At 39.4% G+C, this 25766-nt stretch overlaps 1 protein-coding gene across 1 annotated transcript in view; it reads left to right on the top strand.

The window, feature by feature from the left end:
* PREX1 (phosphatidylinositol-3,4,5-trisphosphate dependent Rac exchange factor 1) overlaps positions 1–25766 on the top strand; it is a 191926-nt gene that overhangs the window by 141734 nt on the left and 24426 nt on the right. The window contains exons 16-25 of the mRNA XM_026054773.1: positions 3413–3485; positions 4826–4968; positions 12178–12270; positions 16771–16919; positions 19279–19364; positions 20929–21065; positions 21510–21681; positions 23807–23994; positions 24772–24933; positions 25503–25713. Of these exons, the coding sequence (XP_025910558.1) occupies positions 3413–3485; positions 4826–4968; positions 12178–12270; positions 16771–16919; positions 19279–19364; positions 20929–21065; positions 21510–21681; positions 23807–23994; positions 24772–24933; positions 25503–25713 (1414 nt within the window). The remainder of the gene's footprint in view (positions 1–3412; positions 3486–4825; positions 4969–12177; positions 12271–16770; positions 16920–19278; positions 19365–20928; positions 21066–21509; positions 21682–23806; positions 23995–24771; positions 24934–25502; positions 25714–25766) is intronic.

Here is a 25766-nt window from a genome sequence, read left to right as displayed (position 1 = left end):
TTCATACCCTGATCCTTCAACCTGAAAATTGTTACATATTATTCCTCTGTCAAGAGATAAGTTGGGTGCTAATCGAGGCTTAATCCTGTGTACGTTTGAAGGGTTGTATTCAAATGTGATACACGTTATTATCCCCCATGTGTTGCATGTGCTCAGAGTCTGGGCCTGGACAGGCATTAAGAGCTCTATTATCAGCTGTGCAACGGGCTTGTGCCTCTGCAGACATCAGGGCTCTGCAGGAGCTGAGCAGCTCTGCCTGTCAGGTTTATTAATGTGTCCTGTGACATACTAGCACAGCATATTTACTACTAGGGAATTTTCACACGTGAGAGAGGATGGTCAAGGGATTTCCTAATGACTGGGAGATTTAATGCTGAGCTTGCTTGATTTTTTTTTTTTAATTTTTTTTTTTTTGTTTGTAGCTCCTCACAATGGCTGGATTCTATGGCAGTTGCCTCCATACTGTGTCTCAGCCATATTATGCATCAGACGCTAAAACAAAGTTTTAAGTATGATGGTGGAGAGAAATGTGTACCAGCATAAGCGCTGATAGAAGATGGAAGTGTTTATGCCTGTCTTATAGGCACAAAGTCAAATCCTGAAAACAGATACTGCTGTAATAAATAGAGTTTGCTGTGGTTATTACTTTAGTGTCCCTTTGAATTAATGGGGAGATGTTTTCAGCCATCACAGCCTGAAAGGAAAAATATCTGAACCATATCCAGGGATTTAGACTGAAAGTGTCTGTGAATTTTATTACAGTCCCTATGTATATTTACAGGTAATCCTTGAAGGAAGAGGCTTCCCTTGTTTCATCGATTCCAGACCCTCAACTTCATTGTACAAACTAATCTTTCTTCTGGTGTCACTAGGTTGAGAAGAAAGAGAAAAACAGACCCCACTTACAAATGGCAGAGCTCTTGTTCCTCACAGAATCTGAGGAGCTACTGGGGGTGTTTTGAAACATTAAAGGATTGCACTGCCACAAAACCAGTCCACTTGTCACCTGGCTAAAGATTTATAACCAGACCTCCAGAAATGATCTGTGATAAAACACTACTAGTTGACCCCCAGTCATAAGTCTAAGAAACTTTAAATGGTAATTGTGTGAAAGGCAAATCCGAAAAATCTCCTTTTCCATGATATCGACAATATATTTAACAGGGGTGTGGTTGCTGGTGTGCTCATCAGTAGTGCTTCACATCTGTCTGTGTTCATCTGTTTTCTTTTCTCCTACATGTAGATTGTAAACACTGTGAGACAGAAACTATTTCTATCGCTGGGCTTATGCAGCTCAAAACAATGGTCAAAGCAGACCATGATTAGGGCTTTAGACATTGTAGCACCACCAGAACTAGACAACAAGAAGTAATAATAACAATAATATTAATGTGCACTGGACATGATCCTTCCCTGTGGTACTGGCTGTAAACTGTTTTTTAATTCTACTGACTGAATTTCAGTGATTATATTTGAATAAGCCTAAGTTAGAACATCGAAACTAGCGTATCTAGTTTCACATGCAACTTCTGTAAGAAAAGGTTATCTAAGACACATTCTGTCAAGATTGTTTCATCTAAGTGGATCTCTTTCCTTAAGATTTCTGTTACTGCTTTTATTGTATTTGGAAGAATTGCTACATAACATTTACAAGTACTTACAGTGTACCTGATATGATCTATTTTTAGTTATCTTTTTACATTTAGAAAATGCTCTTTTGCCAAGGGAATATTTTGAGACCAAGTTAACATCACCAGGAGTAACCATGTCTGTTTTAAAGCTTTCCTACACATAGATTTTGTTGCCTAAAACAAAACTAGATTCCTAAAGGTTAAGAGAATGATATCAAAAGGCATTTCCCCTCCAGTTTATTTACAACTGAAAGAATAAATTAGATTTTAAGTCCCAGCCTCTGTAAAATGTCCATTTTACATAAACTGTCCATTTATGCCATAGAGTAACACAAAATGAGTGTTGAGAACTGTTGCATGGCAGAATGCTGAAAGTGAGGAAAGACTTACAAAGCCTTGAAATTAGTTCATTGTAAAAGTTAAACTACAGGTTTATCAAAACCCTTTGCTGGGCTCTCCTTCGGTGATTACATAATCATGCAGTTCCTCTAGAACTGCCTCTGTCTCTCTTTTACCAAGACAACAATATTTGGTTCTTAATTTGTGGGCGTCAGGGCTTTTTATTGCTCTCGGAAAGTGGCACAGTCACTGTCTCTTCAAATACCAGTAATGCAGCTGATTGGCAAGGGCTGATCCTGTATGATTCAGTATGCAAGTAGTATCTTTACACCATAGCGGTGCTTCTTGGCAATATTGCCAGTGAGCAGCTTGGCAAATAGCTACTCTTATTTTTAGGTAGGACTTGGAGTCCACACCGATGTCCCACTACCAAGATTAGAGGGCTGTTGGTCTGCAAGCTGGTTTGCTTAAAACAAACTCAGTACACTACTTTGCAGTAGCTGCTAGAGCTTCAGGATACCCGGTTCTCCAAATGGAGGAAAAAAGAAAAATTATAATACTTCTGTAGGATACAGCTTCTAATTCCGTAGGAGGGGGAGTAAGTTGCTGAGCTCACTCCTCTGCAGAGCAGCAGCTCCCCTACCTACAGGAGTGCACTGAGCAGCTGCTCTTAGTGAGCTAGTAGATCCCAGGTTCTGCTGTGTCCCTTGGGGGACTCAGAAGCAGATAATCTTGCATTATAGTGAGTGACCACTGGTCAACAATATCTTTCATCTGGGAAAGACCGGTGGTTCCTGCTGATTTTTGCCAGTGCTATTCAGAATTCATCTGTTTGCCTAAAATGTACAGCCAGCACATTTGTAAAAGTCTTCACCTGCGGCTACAAAGAAATAGATGCATAGAGAAAACTGGACATTCCTTCTATTTAACCAATTTGTAAATGCAAAATGGAGTGCCACTGCAGTTTTAATCAGCCTGACCTTCAGAGTTCACATGCACTGGTTTTACATAGAGGTTTTTCTCCCCTGGGTTGAATGTAGATAAGATCTCTCAACCACTCTCTCTAAGAATGAGTTTTATTGTCTGTGGCTAATGGGTCCTAAAGTCAGACACTAAGATTGCAAATAAAAAGTCTTTACATTGAGGTAATATTATGTCTCTTTGTCGGTTAAACAGCTGCTTTCCTGAATCCTGGTCTTTGTCCTCCCAGTTCCTGTAGGAGGGAAAAGATGTTTTTTATATATATATATATATATATATATATATATATATATATATGAATGAATGGGATTGGATTGGGGGGGGGATATTTTAATTGCTTGCTATTGTTCCCTACAAAGAGCATCCTGCTAATTTCAGAGCTACTAGCCATGTTGCAGGGAGGGGAAATAATTTAGTTTAGGAAGTAGTCTGAGGTGTAATATTTATCCTCCTGTTTCTAGGGAGACTGTCAGACGCGGGAGGAAGCTGTCGCACTGGGTGTTGGACTCTGCAATAACGGCTTCATGCATCATGGTAATGCATCGATATTCCTTCCCACACCCAATTAAAGGAGCTCTTACAGTCAGATTAACTGACAGTGTCTGAAAATCCCTTTTCTATAGGCTGGGCCACATATGCTGACATGCAAACAACTGCAGACATCCAAGCAGGTCCATCTAAAAAGCAGTCTTTGAACTTAAACAAAATGCCTGAGCTAGTACCTGCCCAAGTGGACCCGCTTGCTCACAGCTATGATGAGCCCTGCAGTGATTAGACAAAAATGCGCAAGCCAAGTGCTGTCCTGAAATGTCACCCAAATAGTCTCAGATACATGAGGCTGAATCCTCTAATGCTAGGCTGAGCATTGGAAAAGAGGAAAGAGGATACTAGATCCCTAGTCTAGTTTCTGCTGCTTGGACAACAAGCATGAGCCTCAGTGCTGAACCCCTGAAGCTTCCAAATCTGAAGTGCCAAATTGCTGAGCTAAACATCATCCTCATTGATGCTGCTGCTAAACTAGGGAAGTAAACAAACCACATCCGTATCAGTTTCAAATTGAGCATACAGACTCCTTAAGGTAAAACAGCATTTGTCCAATGAATTGGCTAGTTCTAGTCATAAATAACATCTACTATCCATGTTTTGAATAGTGGTTTTTAAGAGCAGACTATTATAATAGGGAATTTTGCATAGCGCTTGATAAGAATGTAAGAATAATCAATTTTCTTTAAAGAATCTGTTCTCTTTTTGAAGGCACTTTTGGCATTCACAGCATCCTATGGCAAGGGGTTCCACTGCTAAGTACATGTTGAATAAAGAAGCAGTTCCTCAAGTTTCAATATTGTCACTTGCTGGTTTCACTTGATGCCTCCAGTTCTAGTATTTGAAAACATGTTAAACAACTTTGCCATGCTTCCAGAATTTTATAGATCTTATTTCCCTCTCAGGTGATTCCTTTTCAGGTTGAAAGGTCTTAGTCTATTTATCCATTTCTCTTTCCTTTGATCAACCTTTTTACCCCTCTTTGTTCCTTTTCTAGTTTTACCATACGCTTTTTGATATGGGGGAGAGGTATAACTTAATGTGTAGCATCTTTCTTCCAAGAGGATCTTTCACATTTTATATGCATTCTACCTTCCACAGAGGTCAAACATCATATCGTGAGCCACTATGCAACATGAAGAAAAGTGTGCACCTAAAATACTGTAGCACCTTAAAATTATAGAGCTGAATAGCTGGTTGAATGGGATGTATCTGGTCTTTATTCTGCAACAACAGGAGAAATATTTAGCATTTCCTTTAACTTTCTTTTGTTGTTTCTCTTTCTTTCTCTGTGTAAATGCACGTGTGCATTTCATATACATTGTTTCCAGTCCTGGAGAAGAGTGAATTTAAGGATGAATCCTTATATTTCCGCTTTTATGCTGATGAGGAGATGGAAGGTACCAGTTCCAAGAGCAAACAATTACGTAATGACTTCAAGCTCGTGGAAAACATCCTAGGAAAGAGCCTTCTGGTAAGAAATATGTTAATGTAACCCTTTACCTTTCTGTGAAATTGGTATTTTCTTATAGTAAAGTGGAATGAAAAGGAAAATTATGATAGAGCAGAATTAAAATGGGGAAATTACAGCTGTAACTAGACTTTCCTTCACTGCAGCAGTGCTAGTTCTTGAGCTACCTTGCTGTAGACCTTCAACTCGTGTAGCTCCAATCTGTAAGTTGCTCCCTTCTCCACCATGTGACCAGACCTATTGCACAGACACTACCTGGAAGCATTGGATCTACAGCTCACTGACACACACATTCAAGTGCATCATTCAAGTATCTGCCTATTTCTGGCAGGTCTTAAGAAAAGAGGAGACTCAGAAATAGGGCTGTTTTGTCCAGGCCACAGGCCAGTCCCTTTCTATTTCCATGAAGCTTGTGAGAGAGACAGTGTGTGAAAGTGAGCCAGGAGCCAGAGATGTTTTCTCAGCAGGCACCATATGTCTCCGAGCTCACAGAGTGGGCATCACAGTGTTAGCGTGATGGAGGAGGAAGTATTGTGCGCTACTGTCTTGGCAGAGGTCTGATATCAAGTTTAAACATCTTTAATATGGGAAGTAGATTCAGATGAGAGTCAAGTGACTGACCAAGATACGGATCTTTCAGGACATCATTGTCTAAGTGATACAAATATGCCCTGCATGACTGGATCAAGTATCAGTCCGCATCCCATGTATAGAAACCGTTTTCCAGACAAAATTTTCTTTATGTTCATGCTCTTACAACATTACTGTTATTTGCAGATTCCCACTCCACTAAATACCATCACCGCCTTACTGCACTGAGATTATTCTAATGCTGTTTGGACTTGGTCGTTGCATCGGTGCACGCTCTTTGTTCTGAGATCCTTGTTTAATGCCAGTGGCTCCAGGCCGATCTTTTTCTCCCTTTGAACACTGGCAGAATGCAGGAGCAGGATGAAAGCTTGGGTCAGAAAAAACAAAAGCAGAATTGCTGGAAAGGATCCAGAGGTCCATTATATGGGAAAATTTTCCCTGTGATTCATAGAAACTTCACCCTCTCACTGTTGTCTTGTCTCCAGGGAGACCAATTTGTGTTTGTCTCAATGATCAGAAGTAATATTTAAAGCACCATGGGCTCTCAAAATTTTTCCTACGTGCATCCAGGGACAGAGATTGGAGTGTCAGGTTAATATATTTATCCTCTTGAAAAGTTGTTGGATAAAGGGAAGCAGTTAAAAGGTGTAATTTACTAAACTTTGAAGCACTTAATGTTGTGTGTGTGTGGGGGGGGGTGTTCTGCAATTTGCAAAGCACTCAGAGATCAGTTTCATAAAAATTGGTGAGAGCTGTCATTATTCAGGTACATTTAATTTTCCTCCTTACCAAGAGAAGACAGTTAGAAGAAACAAATTAACTAGTATGTTTCCTCTAATGTTTTCTATTAGTTCAAGGCACTGCTGTTAAAAAGCAAATGCCAAAACCCAACAATACCATGTTACCGTTGAAGTGAGAGATTTATTTAAAGTTGTTTGATTCTACTTTCTGTAAATATAATGGTCATTTATTAGTATTCACTAAAGAGACTGAACAAACCGTAGCCTCTTGAGCAAATAGGAAACCTTCCACATGGACCATTTATTAGTGATTAATCGTAGTGCCTAATTGGTCCTTTCAGTCGCTCCGTAATTTGGTAACTGAAGTATTTAGAACAACAATAATTGTAATATTACTATTATTATAGTTCTGAAGTGTGTCAGTCAACCTCTGTGTCTCATTGTGCTAGTGAAGCATAAAACTTGAGAAAATGCACTCACTCTCAAAAAGTAAACAGTATGAAATGAACAGTGTGTGCTGAATAAAAAAAATGTTCCACGTAGAGGGCACAGATTTTTTTCCAATGAGCAGTAGTCATGCTAAAGTTCTGAGCTGCACTCATTTTCACAGATAAATTAGGAGTCCCCTGAATGCTTGGGAAGACGATCCCACAAATAGCAGTACAATAAATGCATTGCACTCATCTACAAACACATTTGTGCCTGACTTCTTTTTTATTTTGTGTTTAGCAATTACGAGCAGCTGGACTCCTGGGGCTTTGCTGTCTTGCCTCTTCACGGTTATAATAGGGCATCAATCCTTCTCTTCCCCAGGTCCCAGCATAGGAAGTTTAATGGAATTCCTCAGCACTGGCTTTTGAAACATGCTTTTCTTCTGTTATGAAATCCTCATTGTTTAATTGAACAAACCCCACCCACTCATCTAACTTTGCTCTATCACAGGAGAGCTTGCCCTCGAAAGCAGAAAACAAAAAGCTTTGGCAAATATAAATGAGAAATGCCAAGCAAAAAAGTGCTTTCAGTTTGCAAAAATACACTTCAAACAAAGTTTAATACTCATTTATTTGTGCAGTTGTTTCATATTGAAGGACATAAATCTTGATACACTGAAAAAATATACAACATTTTTTGCATAGTTCAAGAGAATTTGGATTTTGGATTGACTCCAAGCATTGTGACTTGGTTACTGTGGTGTGCCGTTAACTTGTGATCAGCACCTCTACTTGTTAGCCTAGGCCTACCACAACACAAATTAAAGCTGGTATTTTGGAACTGAAGATCAGACAAAGAAAGTTGCCTGTAGAGATGGGCCTCCATTAAGGTCCTGTGAGAAGTTTAATACATACACAGTCTCTCAGAGACTGTAGTATATCATTTATCTGATCTCAAAAGAAAAGCATTTCATGTGATTTCTTAAGATGATGCCTGTGTACATCATGCATAGATTTTTTCGAAACTATCATGCTGGACTGTACTTGAGATCCAGGCAAAGTCTAAACCTCGTCAAACTTCCAGACCTGTGCTGTCTCCTACATTCCTCCAGGGCATCTCCTATTCCTCATTACTTCTCAGTAGAGTTGTAGTAGTTGCAGGAGAGGAGTTGCAGTGTCCCACTGTAGTTCACAGGAAGGGCTGTGGCATGTCCTGAAATTCAGGTCATGCAGGGGCCTGATTACGGTAACATATTCAATGAAAGCCAGGGGTTTGAGCACAGAAGTCAGGAATAACTGGGTTTTAATCTAACTTTTCACATGAAATCACAGTGCAGTTAGAGCAAGACATAAAGTCACTCCATGCCTCAGTTTACCATCTGAAAAGGCATCTACTAAATCTCATCTATCCACAGGGGTTTGCTATTGCTGTTACATCTAGAACCAGCTTTGAAAATTAAAAGCATTAAGTAATCTTTATAATTTAGCACCTCAGACATCAAGTTTTTAGATACTAAGTAGTATTATCATTTGAGTTGATGCCTTTTCAGTTTTAAAACAGCTAATCCAATATACATAGCATTCTCCTTAGAATTCTTATAAAATTATAGAACACATTTCTCCTATTCAGATTATAAATAATAGTAATTTGTATTACTAAAATAAAGCCATACTTGCTCCTTGTAAACATTTCTTTCATCTTTAATCATTCCAGGAGAATTATTCTTGTGTCTTGTGCTAATATATAATGACCTAATTCTGCAAAATTTCAGCAGAGAGCAAGCTTCGCCTTTGCTCTTCATTACACTAGTGTACCAAGGTCTGTAATAGCTTGAGAATTCAAATCATTGATTTAAAACACCCCTGGGAACAGAGCCACTAGTGAGAGCCCGTCCTCTAGGGATTTCTGATCTCTCAGGGAGTCAATAGCAAGAGGCATCTATCATCTGGGTGTACGTAGCCAGATAAGGGCTTTGAGGTGATTTGGATACTAAAAATTCTAGTGAACTCTGAAGCAAAAAACATCCTTTACACAGTAAATCTTAAACTGTTGAGAATGGCCTGTTCAATTTGGAGCATCACGAACCAGAAGGAACTTGGAGTTGTTTTGTTTGTATCAAACCTATTTTACTAATGTGACAAAATATACCCTTAAAGATAATAGCTGTAAGGCCAACTTGGATCCTGGAGCTTCTTCTCATTGACAAGAGATTTTTGTAATTTCAAATTTTGTTTTAGTGGCCAGAACTGTGAACTTTTGAAAGTCTGGGGGGACTGGAACAAACTGGGAGGTGAAGTGGTGGGAAAATAGGTCTCTTCAAATGAATGCAGTTGAGGACCACAGAAACCATGTGAATTTTGTGTGTGTGTGTGTGTGTGTGTGTGAAACATTTAGAGCTGTCATTATCTAATAAAACACTGCTCCTTGAGAAATTTTCACCCAACTCAAACTGTTCACATGTGTCTGACAGAGAGGAGTTTACACTGGAGAGCTGTAGTGAAGGCTGTGAGAGAAAGATATAAGTCCTGGATTCCAATGTGAGAAATGGTGCTCTGTCTGTCTCTGCTGCCCCTTTTGCTGCTGATGTCCTCAAGAGTTTAGGCTGAGAATGGCTGCCTCTGTCTATTTAATCTGAGTGTTAGCAGCAGGTGGGGGAGGCAGCCAGGGGTGAGGTGGATCTGGTTCCTTCACCTTCTTCACTAGGGCAGGCTTGGTGCCCAACCCAAGGCTCTTCATGTACATGCAGTGGGAGGGTTCAGCTAGCGTGGTAAGTGAACCAGACACTAGACCCTCTATGTTAAAGTCTTGCCGTCGCGGCATCAGCATGACCACCAGCAAGATGTATGCGATGCTGGAAGCTATCCTGCAGCTAAGGACCAGCTGGCATCAGACCAAGTTACTTCATGTCTCTGTCATCTTCATTCTCCTGGAAATCTGCCATAGATACTGAGCATTCCCACACCACATGCATTTTCTGATTCCATAATCCCCCTCATACTGGAAAGGGGAGAAGGGAAGAGCTACCAAGCTGGGATCATGACCCATGTGCCAAAATGCTTTGTGGATATAATACATACAGGTGTAACAGACCGTTCTTTGCTAGTTTTTCTTTTCCCCTCCCTCCACCTTCCCCATCTCTTTGCCAAAATTCTCTTTGAATATGTTCTGACTATGTTTGCCCTCTGGTTTTGATTAAACAAGCTTATTTCTCATATGGTTTCATTTTTTAATGTGGTGGTTGTTCAAGATTAAATAGCTGCTGCCTTACGTTCAAAAAGCCCATTGCATTTCAGGGGCACAGAAATAATTATTATACATGGCAAGTAAGTTAATTGCTTTGAGCTCCTTAGGGATGAATGGTGTTCAGCTGTGGAATTGCAAGGTATTACTATTTTATGACAGAGAATGATTCCTAGCCTTCTCCCAAGTATTGCATTACATCAGAATATGATCCATAGTCTCCCTTTTTATAAGAGAGTGTTCCCAGTACAGGAAAATGAGTATACAGGATGTGAGACTTCTTTCTTTACAAAGTAGTGGCAAAGTTCTTAGTGTTGATACACTTGTTTTTTTTTTAATTTGTTTTGATTCTTTGCTTTCAAACAATACCTTTTGCTATACTGAGAAACAGAGGAAGTTAGGTAGGTCATTAAAAATGATGGCATATAAAACATCTTCATGAATAGTCATCGTAGCTGCACCCAAGAGATCATGTAAGTTTGTGTAGCTGCTGGCTTGCTGGTTTGGCAAATCAAAGCCTCCAAACTTTTAAAGATCTTTTTTGCATATGTTTTCACAATCCAACAAAAGAAACTGAACAGTCCCTTCAAATGTAAAATGAGAGTTGGATGTAAGAGCTATCCTAGCAATTTTCTATTTAATCCCAAATGTGAGGTGATAAAAGTATACGTTGTGTTGGTCTGAAACTCATTACACTTGCTATAGTAAAAATAGAACCAGTGATGGATGTACCATTTTGCTAAGCTCTCTTTGTGTTGCATGTGCTTAAATAGCATTGTTTTTGCCAGTATTGTGTTATTTCAGTCTTTTTACCTTCCTGTCCATCATATAATCTGAACATCACCTGATAAGAATTTTTTTCTGTGCAGGTGTATTAAGGTCATGCATTATTTTAACATGGCTGCATGGCTTCTGCAGGAAAGGATGATTCTATTTCTTTTATCCCTTTCTAAGGTGAATTTTTGTAGAAGGACAAAGCTTGTAAGCTGATGACATTGACTTCAATAGAAAAAGGCCAGTATTCTTAAATAGTGTACGGATCACCAAAATCAAGGGATTAATCCTCTATAATTTTTAATCTCCCAGTGGCATACTAGATTATAGATAGCTTTTCCTTTCAACTCAATTCTGATTTATTAGTTGATTCTTAAATGTTAATGTTAGCTCAAATGCAAGATACCTGGTAGAATTTCCACTTGACCACTTATCAGAGGCCAGACTTGCTTTATTTTTTTAAAATGGGAAGTGAACTGTTGTTAGCTTTTTTTCATTATAGCAGGCCACTAGAAAAGGATGAAATACTTTTTTGCCTTGATTGATATGATTTTAAAAATGTATTTATAAGGCTGAGCCGTGTGACCTCAGTGCAAATAAAAGGAGGCAGATTTCCAGCAGCAAGAGCAGCAATCTTCTGCCAAGCAGAAAAGGTGCAAACTGAGCACAACACACAAATCTTGTGTGTTTTCCCTAATGCAAAGCCTACATGCTTGTTCTCTAGGGGAAGGACCTAGACGTGTCAGAAATCATTCTCTCTTACCAGCAAACTAACTAGGATTTTAACCAGCAGACTAACTACTACAATGTAATTTATGTAGTGTATAGTATTATCTATTAGAAATAGGCCTGAGATCCCCAATTTATCTGAAATTGAGAGCTAGAAAGGAGTCATATTTTCTTCGTTACTGGGTACATAGGACATATAAATTTGGGGCGGGGAGGGTATCAGAAATGAATGACTAGATTTTGGTCTGTAAGTACTTTCACCAAAGGAAAATACTGAATGTTAACGTATTCTGTAATCTAAAAGTGAAACATCTAATCAAGAATGAGAGTCTAGAAGTTAAAACCAAACTCAAATGAGAAATACAGCAACCATTTCTTTTTAGAGGAAGTGATTAACCATGGGAACAAAATCTTAAGAGAGGGAATAGATTTTTCCCTTCTTAAAGATTGCAGATCACAGTTGGGTAGCTCTCTGGAAACTGTGCTTTAATATAGTAAGGTCTTAGTGCAGAAATAACTAGATGAAATTTTATGGCTAATGTTATGTAGGAGATTCAGATCAAATGACATAATAGCCCCTTTCGGCCTTAAAATTTATGAATCTATGTCGATCATGGCTTGAAGTGAAAAGTCCAATTTCTTAACTCTATCTTTCAGCTAACTTCATATTCATGAAGTATTACACTATGCTCTTTTTATTTTTAAGATTTTACCAGAAGAGGATGACTATGGATTTGACATAGAAGAAAAGAACAAAGCAATTGTGGTGAAGTCAGTTCGACGAGGGTCTTCTGCAGAGGTAAGACTTTCTATTATTTGTAAATATTTTGGTTTTGGTACCTAAGGAAGCAGTAAAATGCTTTGAAAAGGTACAGAAATATCCTTTTAAATTCATTAGTTTTAATTTAAAGGCAGCTAACAGAAAATTGGGAGTTTTCTACAATTTCTCTGGTAACAAACTCCATAAATTGTTAAATGTTTTTGCAGCTTTGGATGACTTCCTTGCTCAATATTTTTGTTAAGTGATAAGACAACAGCAGCATCTCTCCATGATGATAGTGTAGCTCGGGTGCATTAGCAACATAAATCTGAGGGCAGAGGGAAAGCAATCAGCTTGGGATAGCACAAAGAAATACAATGAGAAGCACAGGAGTATTTGAGGGGAAGCTGTATTTTTAGATGTGTTTTCTCCTTACATGCATATACTGATTTTGCTCATGAGCCCTGATATTTTTGAAGAGTACTAATCAGCTCTGCAGAATGTGTTTACTTTACTTCTTTGAGGCACACAAATGGCCCAAATGTCATACGATCCGAGTACTTCATTATCAGTTATTTATCCATACAAAACCCTTGAGTAGATAACACAGCATTATCCTGTTTTTACAGATATAAGGCACAGACAGACTGGTCTGTTTTTTAAAAGGTATTTAGGTGCCTTTTAATAACTATGAAGATAAGATCAAGGACTAAATGACTTGCCCAAGGTTTCGCAGAAAATTGTGGTAGAGCATGAACAGTATTTCTAATTAGAAGTCCAGGACAACCATTATAGAACTTTGAATGTCCACATTTGTTTGTGGGTCACTGCTTTTGGCTACATGCAGTTCCTGGGTGACTAGCCCATTGCAAACAGCCGAAGTGGACAGACTGATTTTAACAAGTTGAGAATGTCAAACAGGAGGGTATTTTGAGGTGAAGTTTAATATTAGAATTAAATGATCTTAGTATTCCTGATTCTCATTTGTTTTATGGTCACCAGAGAAACTGATCCTATGCTCTACCTCATGCTCAAAATCAAGAGAGGTTGGCCAAAAATTTTATTAATCTAAACCCCCACTGTAAACTATTGCCTGACAGATAATCCTGCTGTCCTTTCTTTGGCTAGCTGCCTGTAGAATGTCCTGCAAATCTGTTTGTGTTTTAAGACAACAGAAGCACGCAATTTTCCAAGGAATCTTTTTCTAGACCTTCCAAGACAAACTATCTGTGACCATGTGCCCATCTTTTCAACTTGATCTTAAAAATATTGCTGCAGAAAAGAACTAGATCTGCATCTCACTGAACTGGAGGGCTGTCAGCTCATTTTGGGAAGACCTGATGTCCAACAGTGATGCGTTTCATTATATTCTTGAGCTTTTTTAATTGCTTTGTGATACTGCAAAGATATCCAGCATGTGGTTCTGCGTGGCTCAGCAGCTGCAGGCCATTTAGAAATCCTGTGCCTGCTGTCACACTCTCCAGGGACAAAAATTAAGACATGCAGCTTTGCTTCACAGTGTCCATCACAGTGCATTACTTTCATTAGGACTGTTAGACTTTAGGCCAGAATAAGATTCCAGGTCTGCCAATTGAAGTGGAGACAAATCTATTGGTTGCATAGTTTTATTCAAGATTAACACATTGTTTTTGAGTTGGGACTGTCATCTGTTGTCCCTAGTGTACCAGCAACAAAATTGTCATGCACAGGTTGTGGTGGCAAACAGCGTTGAAATTTATGCACGTGCAACAAGGAGCTGTTTGAGTTTTATTCAAAAATCAGAGTTGCCAAGCATTATTTTTTACTATTATTGTCTTTTTTATTTTGATGCTTAGTTAGACACTGTTTTGTGAGCTGTTAGCTTTGCCAGTGTTTCCAAACTGTATCCAAAAGTTGTTGAGAATTGCTGAAGCATCAAATTCCTGTACTGACAGGGTACTCAAATTGCAATTTGGGAATTCTTTTTTTGAGGTGCATGTTCAGCTTCTCAGAATTATGCCTAAGATTTAGAGCATTATCCACCCACTTCCACTTCTGACCTACAATGGTGAGAAGCTCTCAGCCTGGGACTCTCACCTGTAAGAGTTCTGCCCTCCTTGTGCTCCTGTCAGCACCTAGCTGTAATTGTAGCACTTGCTCAGCTCACGTAGAGGGAGGGTCACAAAAAATCCCATATCAGTGGTTGGTGGATGTGGATTGCTGCAGAGACCCATGCCTAGCCCAAGTTCTTTTGTCTTCAGAAAAATGTCATCTAAACAGTCAATGTCTCCTCAGTTTGTACCTTGTCTTCCTTTCTAAGCCAGTTCACTTATAGGTTAATTATAGCTGGGCTTATTCGCACAAGTTTTGATCCTAGAGCTGATTTATGAATGACACACCCTATCAGAAGGAAGCAACAGTGAAAAAGTTATCCTTTAGGGAGGTGTGGTTGCTGTCTTACTCTGAGCAGCCAACTGACAAGCAGATGTCTGGTGTCTGAACAGAGCATGTTCGACAAACAGCCAGTTGGCCCTTGGCCATGCAGATGAATAGCAAATAGCAAGCTGCTGGCATTTGGGAAAAGGCAGTGGCCTGGATCCAGACAACTGCATTGAGTCGTCATAAGGAGCATCCATTATTCACAAAACGCAAGCTCCGTGACACTGTAGGTCTTTACTCTTCGAGAGACATGCTGCCACATTCTCCTTAGCCTGGTTAGTTCTATCCCACTAAAGTAATAGATTTTTATCTGAAAGTACTAGTTTGTAGGGCTTAATATGGGACAGGGTCCCTCATATATTCATGGATTTAATATGATTATGTGTGCAGGCTGGTGTCTCATATGTACAAACGGTCAGTTATAAATATAAAGAGGACATCAACAGGTAGAGTGATTGCAAGTGTGCAGAGATTTTAGCTAGTGGCACATAAATCAATTGCATGAGCTACATTGAGAAAATCAGCCCTAAAATACAATGACTTTAAAGATATATATTATTATTATTATTATTATTATGAAATATAATTGAATGCAAATAGCAGAAACACTTCCATTGAATTATAAACCAAAGTTTATAAAATTCTATCCTAAGTTAAAATGCAGCTGTCTTGTTATTTGTACATATTATCCATGTTATGGATTGTTTTTAACAAAAAAAAAAAAAAAAAAAGGCGGGGGGGCATTATTTCCAGGCACACAAGAGGATGTTATGAACTGTAGAGAGCTTGAGAACTAAACTAAGGAGAGCACTTTATAGCTTCTCCTGTTAATAGCTTTGATTTGAGCTAAAAAGCATAGATTTTGTAGGTAAACCCACCTCTGACATTCAGACCACAGAATATATATAAGAAAAGCCAAGCCAAGTATCAGCAAAGTCACCCCGTCTTTCCAGTGCTATACTTCCAGATTCACTTTTGCCACAGGTCGAAGTTTTATATCTGGGATGAGATCTATGCAGTAATGTTTAGACCTCCTTTTTCTAAGTCAAGAAATTTGTCCATGGATTCCAGACAGAACAGGAAAACTGCTTGTGGTCAAGACTGTAGTCACATTTAGAAAAAAGCCCAACTGCTGGAGAAGACACTGTTCTCTAAAGAAGCAAAAAGTAACCAATAAATACTGACTCCTAGGGAAGGACCACAGAAACTCTGCTTTGATTTTACCTAAGAGGACATCTTGGTAACAGGCTGAGTTCAAACTCAAATGAATCATTTCTTTTTCAGTTACATATTCAAGATGAAACACTTGAACGAAATTAGACCTTGAAGTAATAGGAAATAATCCTAATCTGGCAAGGTTGAACAATTGGGCCCATAGATTTTTTTTTCTTTTTAATCCATTAAAAGGAATTTGATATTTCCTTGATATCCTAACACTTAGTCAAGGTGCTGTTATGTCCCATTTTAACTAGTATTAATTATTAAGAAGTCTATTAAGGGTTATTGTCCAGTGGGTAGAATAGGAGACCTGGGTTCTGTTGCTGTGCAGCCTCTGACTTCCTCTGACCATGGCCAAATAACTAAAGTTACATGAGTTAACTAAAGTTAGACACTGAAATGAAAGTGTTCTGGCTTTTTGAGATGATGAAAAGCCAATACCTCGCTTAGAGCAGAGGCAGGTTTTTACCACCACTTAACAACAGGTTACATTTGGTTATCTGACTAGGTATGGATTAATTTTGCATGGCTAGTGACTAAAACCTATGTTCTTGGCTCCTTGTGCCCCACCTGTAAGTTGTGGGAAGTTCCACTTCTGTATTTCACTGGGTAGCGCAGCTAGTCTGAAGCCGCATGTTAAAAAAATGTAGCAGAAAACTACAAAGTACAATGCATCTGTGAGATGGCATATCTATACAGATATTGGTGAAATCTTTTGTTTTGTAAATACAGATGACTTTTAAGGGTGAATGACATGATTCTATGACCGAATACAGTATTCCATGTCACAGTGATCCTAGGATCTTCCCTGGTAGGGAGCAGTTGAACGTCTCAAAGCACACCTTTGTAGCAGAGACCCTGCTGCCGATCTGAAGTTTCCTGTGGCATTTGTTTCGTCTGCAGATGGCTGGCCTGCAGACAGGAAGGAAGATCTATTCCATCAATGAGGACCTAATATTCCTACGCCCATTTTCAGAAGTGGAAACCATCTTAAACCAGTCTTTCTGCTCACGAAGGCCGCTTAGACTTCTGGTAGCCACCAAATCCAAAGAGTAAGTGCCAAGATGACGGACAGAAGTTTATCTAGAAACTTCAATTTTTTTTCTACTGTTTGTAGTGAGAACTGTGTGAACACTTTACCATGCAGAAGCTGCAGTTTAATAGGAAAAAAACTGAGATAAATGAAATAGATGCAAGAGTCACAGATCATTCTCAGTGATGATGCTTGTGTCTCTAAAACAGGATGGAATGTATTTTCTTTATACTGCAGTTAACTTTTGACCTCTTTGTGCACAAATAGAACTGAATCACCAGAATTGTTATGCTATCGTAGTCATTCAGACTCTAGTATCTGTTCGAGGGAAGGCGATTCCCACCCCATTAGAGTTTGGCTTATTTTTGGCACTTTTATATGGCACTGACCATATCAGTCCATACAGTCTTTCAATCCACTATGGTATCTCAAAGTTAGGCTTGGTCCTGTTAAGGTCTCATTAATTATTAGATTCTGTAATCCCAGAATTTTGAACTTGCCTGGAAATGGAAACCAATATAGACATAAATGTCATAGAAAGTTTTTGTCCTGTGTTATTCACTTACAGATTTAATAAATTCAGAAGTGCCAAATTTTAATTAACAAACAGAATTTCCCATCTGTTGCACCAGAATGTCACAGACCAAAAGCAGGATATTGGTCCAGGTACTTGCAGGGCGTGCACGCACTTGCTAACGCTCACCATCTCTGCTCACTGAAGTTTCATCTGGTTTAAAACATCCTGCTTGAAATGAAAAGGCCTGCAGACCACAAGACTTTCAGGTCTGTAGAGGCTTGCAAACACATAGCAGAATTCAATTCTTTTAGTTAACACTTATAAGGGTGTTGCTTGGTATATTTTCACTCTGTAAACACATAGTGTTTGCTCCATGTTTTACATGGAGTATTCACTGAACCTGAGCTTTGAGTCTGTCTTCAGACAAGAGCTCGCCCATCATATATTCATCTTCCTGACACTCTGCATCAAAACCATGTTTTGCAGCTGTCTTTAGTTTTAAATTTCCACAAGCTGAGATAATATTCCATATAGAAACACAGTCTGCCAAAACTGATCATGGAGAAGTAAAGTCTTAGCTCAGGATCACTGTCTTGCTTATTGTTTGCTTGTTTGCTCTTTGTGTCACTTTAACATTGCTTTAATATCATTTAGAGTAGAGTAAATTATACTGAATTCCTTCTAAACCCTGTAAAGCACAAACTTGCACGGTTTTACTACACAGGGTAAAGTAACTCTGTCTTGCACACGTGGATATGTTGACTCAGAACTCTACTTCTTGCAGATAGTACACTTTAACTCAGTGATTATTAGAATCTAATTCCACATTAAAAATTGCTAGAATGGCTTCTTACAGAAGCATCAGCCCAATTGCTTGAGTATGGATGTCTGTCTTAAAATTCACAGTCCCAACTAGCATCAATGTTGGGAAATCCATCTTCCATCTCCTAAAGCCTAATAAGTGGATTGATTTGCCTGTGGGCCTAACCTTAGGGAAGTTATAAAGGATGGAAAATATGAAGAAAGTCTGCGTTGCTGCTGCCCAAGTTCTGTCAGTCTTTTTGATATTTGAAATAATTCTTTGAAGTTGTCATTTCAGCAATAAAGTATTAAAAATTATAACCTGCAGAAGCAGTAGCTGAAGTGGTAAATTAGATCCTGATGACCACATTGCTATTTGGGATTAGCACCTCCTTCATTGGCTTCTTCACGTACATTTTTAAAGGAATCTTTTCACTGCACTGTGTGCTGGGGAGTGTAGGGCTGCAGCACTCTGTCCAGTTTTCTGTGCTGCACTTCAGGAAAGACTGATTAGAGACCAGGGGACAGTAATAGTAGTAGTAGTAATAATAATAATAATAATAATAATAATAATGGTCTGTGGTCTAGAAAACATGACTTGTGAACAAAGATTGAAGGGCTGAGGTTACTAAGCCTAAAGAAGAGAAGACAGTAACATGCCAGTACAGGAAAGGCTGCTGCAAAAGTTCTCTTCCTTCTGTGTACCATGAACAGGACAAATAGGGCTTTAATTGGTACAAGGAAGATTCAGATTAGACATTTGGAGAAACATTCTAACAAGTAGTGAAAACAGATTGCCAGAAACGTTGTGGAATCTTTATAGGTCTTTAAAAATAGGTTAAAGAGACATCTAGATACAGCTGTTTCTGCCTTGGAGAATGGAGATGGACTGGATGGTTTTTTCAGACTCCTTTATTTGTTATTTATTTGCAAACTGTGTGAGTGTTTTCTTTGATCCAAAACACAGTTGTGAATGCCAGAAAAAGACATTGTTAGAATTGCTCAGAGCTCTGGCAGTGTAACAAAATGCTACTTTCTTTTCTCCTTGATTTTCCTGCAGGATTATTAAAATCCCAGATTGTCCTGAAGCACTTTGCTTTCAGATACGGGGAGTAGCACCACCATATGTTCATGCGGTAGGAAGAGGTAAGCAGGGAGACTGCGGTATAGTTAAGGTTGGAGTACAGCTAAATATAGGTATGTATGTGTGTGTGGTGTATGTTGGAGCAAGATTCAAGTTTCATTGTCAAACTAGTTCTAAACAAGTTCTGACAACTTATTTTAATAACCGTAATGCCTAGGAACCCCTATCATAGACAAAAATCCCACTCAAATATAAAAACATAGAACAAAGAGGTGGTTCCTGCCTCAGAACATTTAAAATCTAAATACAATCTAAGAAGATTGTTTCATGATAATAAGCTGAGTGTTGGTCACTATCTCATCAACACAAACCAGGAGTAACTTAGTTCTACCGTAGAAGAAATTTGCTAGCATTGCAGTCCACAGAACTGCAGAACAGCTCTTGAGGAAGCACTGTCACTTGAGCTCTTCCAACTTCGAAACACACCTCCATAGTGATTCTAACCTGGTTGCTTTGTAAGACCACTAAGATATAGCTTACAGCCACAGGGAGTCAAAAGTTAAAACTAAGGTGGCTGGGAAAAATTCAAGGCATGATTCTGCCTGTTACTTCCTCAATTTGTTGCCGGTGGTCAAGATAGAGGCAAACTGTTTGGTCCTTTTAAAGGAGAAAACAGTTTGCCAGAGATAGTTACCAGTTCTGTAACTGAAATGCAAACTGAGCTCCAAATAAAGCACAGCTTTTACCCTTACTTTCAGAAAATGCAGAAATTATGACCTCTTGGCTGTGTACCACTTCCTTCCTTCAGTATAATACATGCGATAATATATATATAGTGTAGCTAGAATACAGAAAACAGTCAACACTCGAATGCACCTAGCAACATGCTCAGGGAGGCACATTAATACACCCTTTCATATCAGCACCTGTAATCACTTTTTAACAAACTAAAGAGTGCAAACTGGAAATGCCAGCAAAACGATTTCCTTTTTCAGGGCTTTTTTAGCAAAGGCCAAATTGTATTTGGGATAAAACTGTATGAATTTTAAATTATGGTGCCTTTAAAAGTTAATCACCTTAACTGTAGATTTCTAGGAGCTGGATTTGGATCTGAATCTTGTTCATGTGAATCCGGAGTAAATCCACTGAAGCTGATTACTTTGCTCTATGCTTACTCTAGTTTTAAGTACATCATAATCTCATTGTTAGACCCTGGCAAATTGCGTAGCAGGTAAGTATTCTGCATCTTTCCAATGCAACAAGTTGAAACATATATAACTGTTTATATGTAAGTAGGCCTAAGCTAACATAAATATAAGGCTAGAAGGACCATCTAAGATTCCCAAATGATTTCCCGCAGGAATTTCAATTCATAGCATAAATGTATTCAGATCTAGGGGGGGCTCTGTTTTTCCCAGCACTACTGAAAATAAGAAGGATTGATACACGATGTTTTCCTCATTCAACAAAGCTCTCCTAGGATAAGTAATTAGCAAAACCACGACAGCACTATGAACTAGCTTTTCTTCCTACTCTTCTTAACCAGAACCCTTTGTAACCTTTCCAGTGTTCCCTTCCATGGTCAGATGGCTTCACCTCCTGGATCCTCTCTTTTTTCTTTTTCAGGATCTGAGGCTGCAGCTGTAGGCCTTCATCCAGGGCAGTGTATTTTGAAAGTTAATGGGAATAATGCAACACATGCAAATTATATTGAAGTTCTGGAGCACTTTACAGCATACAGGACCAGACAACAGGAAGCCCTGGTATGAACACGAGGCCTTAAAGGAAATATATTAATTCCTCCCCTTCTTCCATTTCTGATGCTCCCTAATTATTCAGAAAAGCAACTTAAATCTGTTTCAACTTATTTACTCCTGTACCAAGGTTCTGATGTAATTAAGGGAGTAGATAACAGTAAAACCCTATAATTGGCTATAATTGCAAAATATCTACAAATAACACATAGGCCAATTCATATACTACATAGACTACTACATATTATTAACTATTGCTAAAACTAAAAGTGCACCCAGATATGGATATAGATTTTATACACTTCGAAATTCAGAGGAAGGCTGGGGGAATGCTGGTATTTCAGCCAGCTTAGAAGATATAAAATTGACATCCAGGTTCACGTTTGTAGTACAAACCTAGAGCGATCAAGCATTTTTACTGAGGTCATAGTTCAAGTCCATATCTTTTGAAAGGGATTGTACCAGTGGGTGTACAGAACACATGAAGATGCTGAGGAGGACAGAGGTCAGCAATCCACATCCAGTGCCTATCTGAATGGCGGTCATCCCGGGTCCAGCAAAGAAGACTCTTCGCTGGAAGGAGGTGCAGAATTGGATCCCCTACAGAATAGCCAACAGGAATCAGGTAAAGATTCTCATGGGGGACAGAAACCTAGGGAAGTCAGATGCTTTCAAATCAGAAGGAAGGAAAACTGCAGTAGAAATATGAAATATAATTATTATTGTGGAAAATCTCTTGTTTCAGCAAAGCTCTGTAATGAAGTCTGCCAGAGGAAGTAGACTCACACTGCAGTTCATTTAGGAGAAACCAAAACTGAGATACCTATAGAAATCATACGCCTGTGACCCTGAAGAGGCATGTGCTCTGCTCTGAACAGAAGAGAAAACAGAAATTCACTGTGTATTCTTAGATATCTGTTTCCTGCTAGTGCCTTAGAGAATCTTTATAAGTATCAACATCATTTATTATGTAGGTAGAGGAAAAAAACTCTTGGTACATCTACTTTTATTGGCTGTAATAGCCCCAGTCCTGCAGTAAATGACTAGGGTCTTGCATGCTGAGAAGGCATGTACTAATTGGAGTTATTTAGTTGATAGCTTTGACGTCAAGCCACAGACCAGTATAATTACACAGTGTCTGAGAGCTAGGTTAACATATACCACACTGAAAATTCATTTTCATGGAACAAAGCTGTCCCCTGTGCCATGTGTAGTAATTGATGTGCTCTTACGCATTAGGCTACTAAATAAGGGAGACTGCCACGTAGAACCAGGGACCAGTGGATATCGTTAGCAAGCCTTCACATAGTTAGCGAAGTGACAAAAACAGGCAAAAATGGTGACAAAGGAGGGTCCTCCTGTGGACACTATTTGGCATGTCAGCTGTGTGGTTACTACTACCAGCTATCCCAAACTACTGCAGTGCTTAGTCTTACCATAAATTCTAAACAAAGCCAAGAAAACTGTGAGCGCATGTCTGGGTTGGCACAGTTTAGCTTGTGAGAGGCAAATGTAGACAACCCAGCTCACATGTACTAATATTCTAATTTACTTTTCCTGCAGCGGAACTGTATTTGCCTGAGTGAGAGTATATACACACACTGGCAAAACTAGGGTCCTAGAAAGAAACAGACTGGATATACTGTCTTCTGCAAACACTGTTAGCACTTTTTAGCTTGTTATGCCTTAAAAGAGCAAAGAAATCCCATCCTTTCTGATCTTTACAAGAGAGCCAGTGTCTGGAATAGCTCAGGAATACCTCTGGTAGCCCTTGCAAACCAGGAGGTTAGAGGGAACGGCAGCTGGAGAGGGAGGATCTGTGAGTAACTAGCTAGAACAAGATATGTTTTCTGTGATTAAGTACTCCACCATTTAAAATGACTTTGCTGATCTGGAGCATGTTTTTGGAGCATTTTACCACTGTGTCAGCAAAATGTGTGAGTGTACTTCCTCCAACTTAGAAAAGTGTAACTCGTGATTGACTTTCATGTTTAGAGCTTACTAGGAAGAGTAGATTTTAGGAGAGAATATTGAAACCAGATTCATTTCAAAGGACTGAGCCTGGCTCTCAGAACACCATTGGCAACTTCTCTAGGACCTACATGAATCCCATGTAAGCCTTGGTGAGCTGCTAAGCTAATGGCCAAACTGCAGCTCCACAGCAGAATAGCAGGAGCAGTACCCTGGTAGAGGCAGGTAAGCAGTCCTCTGGCAGATCTCATTCTGACTGGAGCTTCAAGCCATTCTCTGGTGACAGTAGCATTGTCTGTGTGCAAAAATGTTATCTCCTCCTCCCATCTCACTTTTGTATCTACATGTAAAATGCATCTGGAGGACACCCTACAGCTTGGACAGAAAAGCGGCAAGTCTTCCAGAGGGTGGTTTACCAACAACAAGACTCTGAGATTAACATACTTCACTTCTCTTTGAGAGTTTCTGCTGGGAACTGTGTATTTGAATGCTAAACAGAACTAAAAGTGGTGTCCTGTGCATAGAAGTGTGCATACATGCATACAAGAATATCAGAATATGGACTGGAGCACGTGGATTGTCTCCTATCACTGCCTCCAGCAGTGCCCAACAGCAAATGTCTTCCTCAGAAGACTCTCCCAGTCTCTAGCAGTTTGTGGTTCAGAGACTTCTTGAGCCAAAGGTGGTGTCTTTGCAATTAATACCTCTCAACAGATTTCTCTTCCATATGCATGCTTCTATGCACGTGTGCTGCCTCTAATGACTTGTTTTGGTTTCAGGCCAAATACCGCAGGCCATCAGCTCTCCACTGATCATTAGTGAAGAAACACCTCTCATTAGCCTGACTGTGGATAACACCCACCTGGAGCATGGCGTGGTGTACGAATACGTCAGCAGTGCAGGAATCAAATCCTTTGTCCTAGAGAAAATTGTAGAACCGAAAGGTTGCTTCAATCTCACTGCAAAGGTACCAGACATCGTACATTGCCAGCTTCATTCCTAAACAGAACAGGGAGGCCAGTAATCTCAGCATTCCCCTGGTGCTTGGCTTAGCACTTCTGATGAGGAAGCACCTGCTCTTCTCAATCCTGCCTGGAGTTTTCTTAACTAGAATGCGTCCAGTTATAACAGCTTTTTCTTGGTATGGGCAAGTCAGCGAATGCTTGGAGGATTTTAGACGTTAGGGGCCCGAAGGGGGCCCCCTGCTGTGGAACACTCCCTTTTTCCTGTCTGGTGAAGCATTCTTTGCTGATACTCAAGGTTAATCTTCTCAGGCAAGAATTGCTTTACCTTGGAAAAAAATTCTAGCAGCTTTTTCCCATCTGATGGGCTGGGTGGGTCGTTAAAGGAAACGGATAAAACTGCTGCTATCAGAAACCAGCAACGCTTAGTATTTTGGTTCAGATGTGCACAATAATGAGATAATAGTAAATGTTTCCATCACATCCCAGTAACATTATTGTTATGTCCCATGAAAGGGAAAGCATGTCAGAGCAGGTAACTTTGACAGTGCACAGTGGCTATTTTGAGCCATGTCAGTTATTCTGAAAATTTCTGAGAAATATTTTGTGAATCTGAGGTTAGAAATGATAATGGTTCCCAGGTGGTAATGAAGGCAACTTGTTCTGAAGGCAGCTTTATTCATCCATGTCAATATACGGGCTTTATGGTTTATTCAGTGGAAGAAAACTGCATTTTCGCTCACTGCCAAGTCTTTTATCATTGACTCTGTCTTCTCATTTAGATTTTAGAGGCCTTTGCTGCAGAGGACAATCACTTCGTAAGGAATTGCAAAAGGCTTATATCCCTAAGCAGTGCTGTGGCCACCATGCCCCAGTATGAATTCCGGCAAATCTGTGACACTAAGCTGGAAAGCATTAGCAGAAGGCTCGCAAACTACCAAGAGGTACAACGTTACTAGTTATTGGTGAAGTCTCAAGACAATACTTCATTGTGATGACTGGGTCTTGGTATTCTTTATTTATGAATCTGAACTGCTTTAGAGGTAGGTGTCCTAGTGGCATGAAGACAGCTCTGCAAGTTAATTAGATAGCAAGTTGTGAGGGGAAAGGAACTTATTTGTAAAGCACTCCTTTCAGCTTGTCAGAGCTGAGTTGGAACATATTATTGCAGGTCCATCTCCACCTTATGAGTGAATAAATGTGGCCACAAAGTAATGATAAGTGTCTGATTTGTAGAACTAATATGAGCTTTAGTACAGTGTCTAATAGTGGAAGTTAACTAAACATGCTCTTTTGTGCAATTATGTGAGTTGTTTGAAAAGATGCCCCTAGAAAGTAGTTAATTGTTTTCATTTGTTGTTTTATGAGCATTTTTTCTTGGAAAGTGTTATTTCAGCTGCAGCAGAAATCATATGATTCTGGAATAGGAGACTGGCAGGAAGAAAAAAGGATTGTCTATGTTGCATCATAAATTTTTGCAAGTGAAGTAGCACGTTTGCTTTATTTCTCCCAGTTTGCAGATGAATTGAAGACAAAGGTGAGCCCAGCCTTCAAACAAGCCATCATGGAACCACATTCCCTTAACAGCATGGATTTCTGCCCCACCAACTGCCATGTGAACCTCATGGAGGTGTCTTACCCCAAAAACACTACCTCAGCAGGGAGGTCGTTCAGCATTCGCATTGGACGGAAACCTTCTATTATTGGTCTTGATCCAGAACAAGGTGCTAATTCATTTTCAAAACATACTGGTATTATCTTCGTAGAAAGCTGTGTC

The sequence above is a fragment of the Apteryx rowi genome, unplaced genomic scaffold (assembly GCF_003343035.1).
Source record: "Apteryx rowi isolate R43461 unplaced genomic scaffold, aptRow1 scaffold_0, whole genome shotgun sequence".
NCBI classification, from domain to species: Eukaryota; Metazoa; Chordata; class Aves; order Apterygiformes; family Apterygidae; genus Apteryx; species Apteryx rowi.
This window is presented reverse-complemented; position numbering and strand designations above follow the sequence as displayed.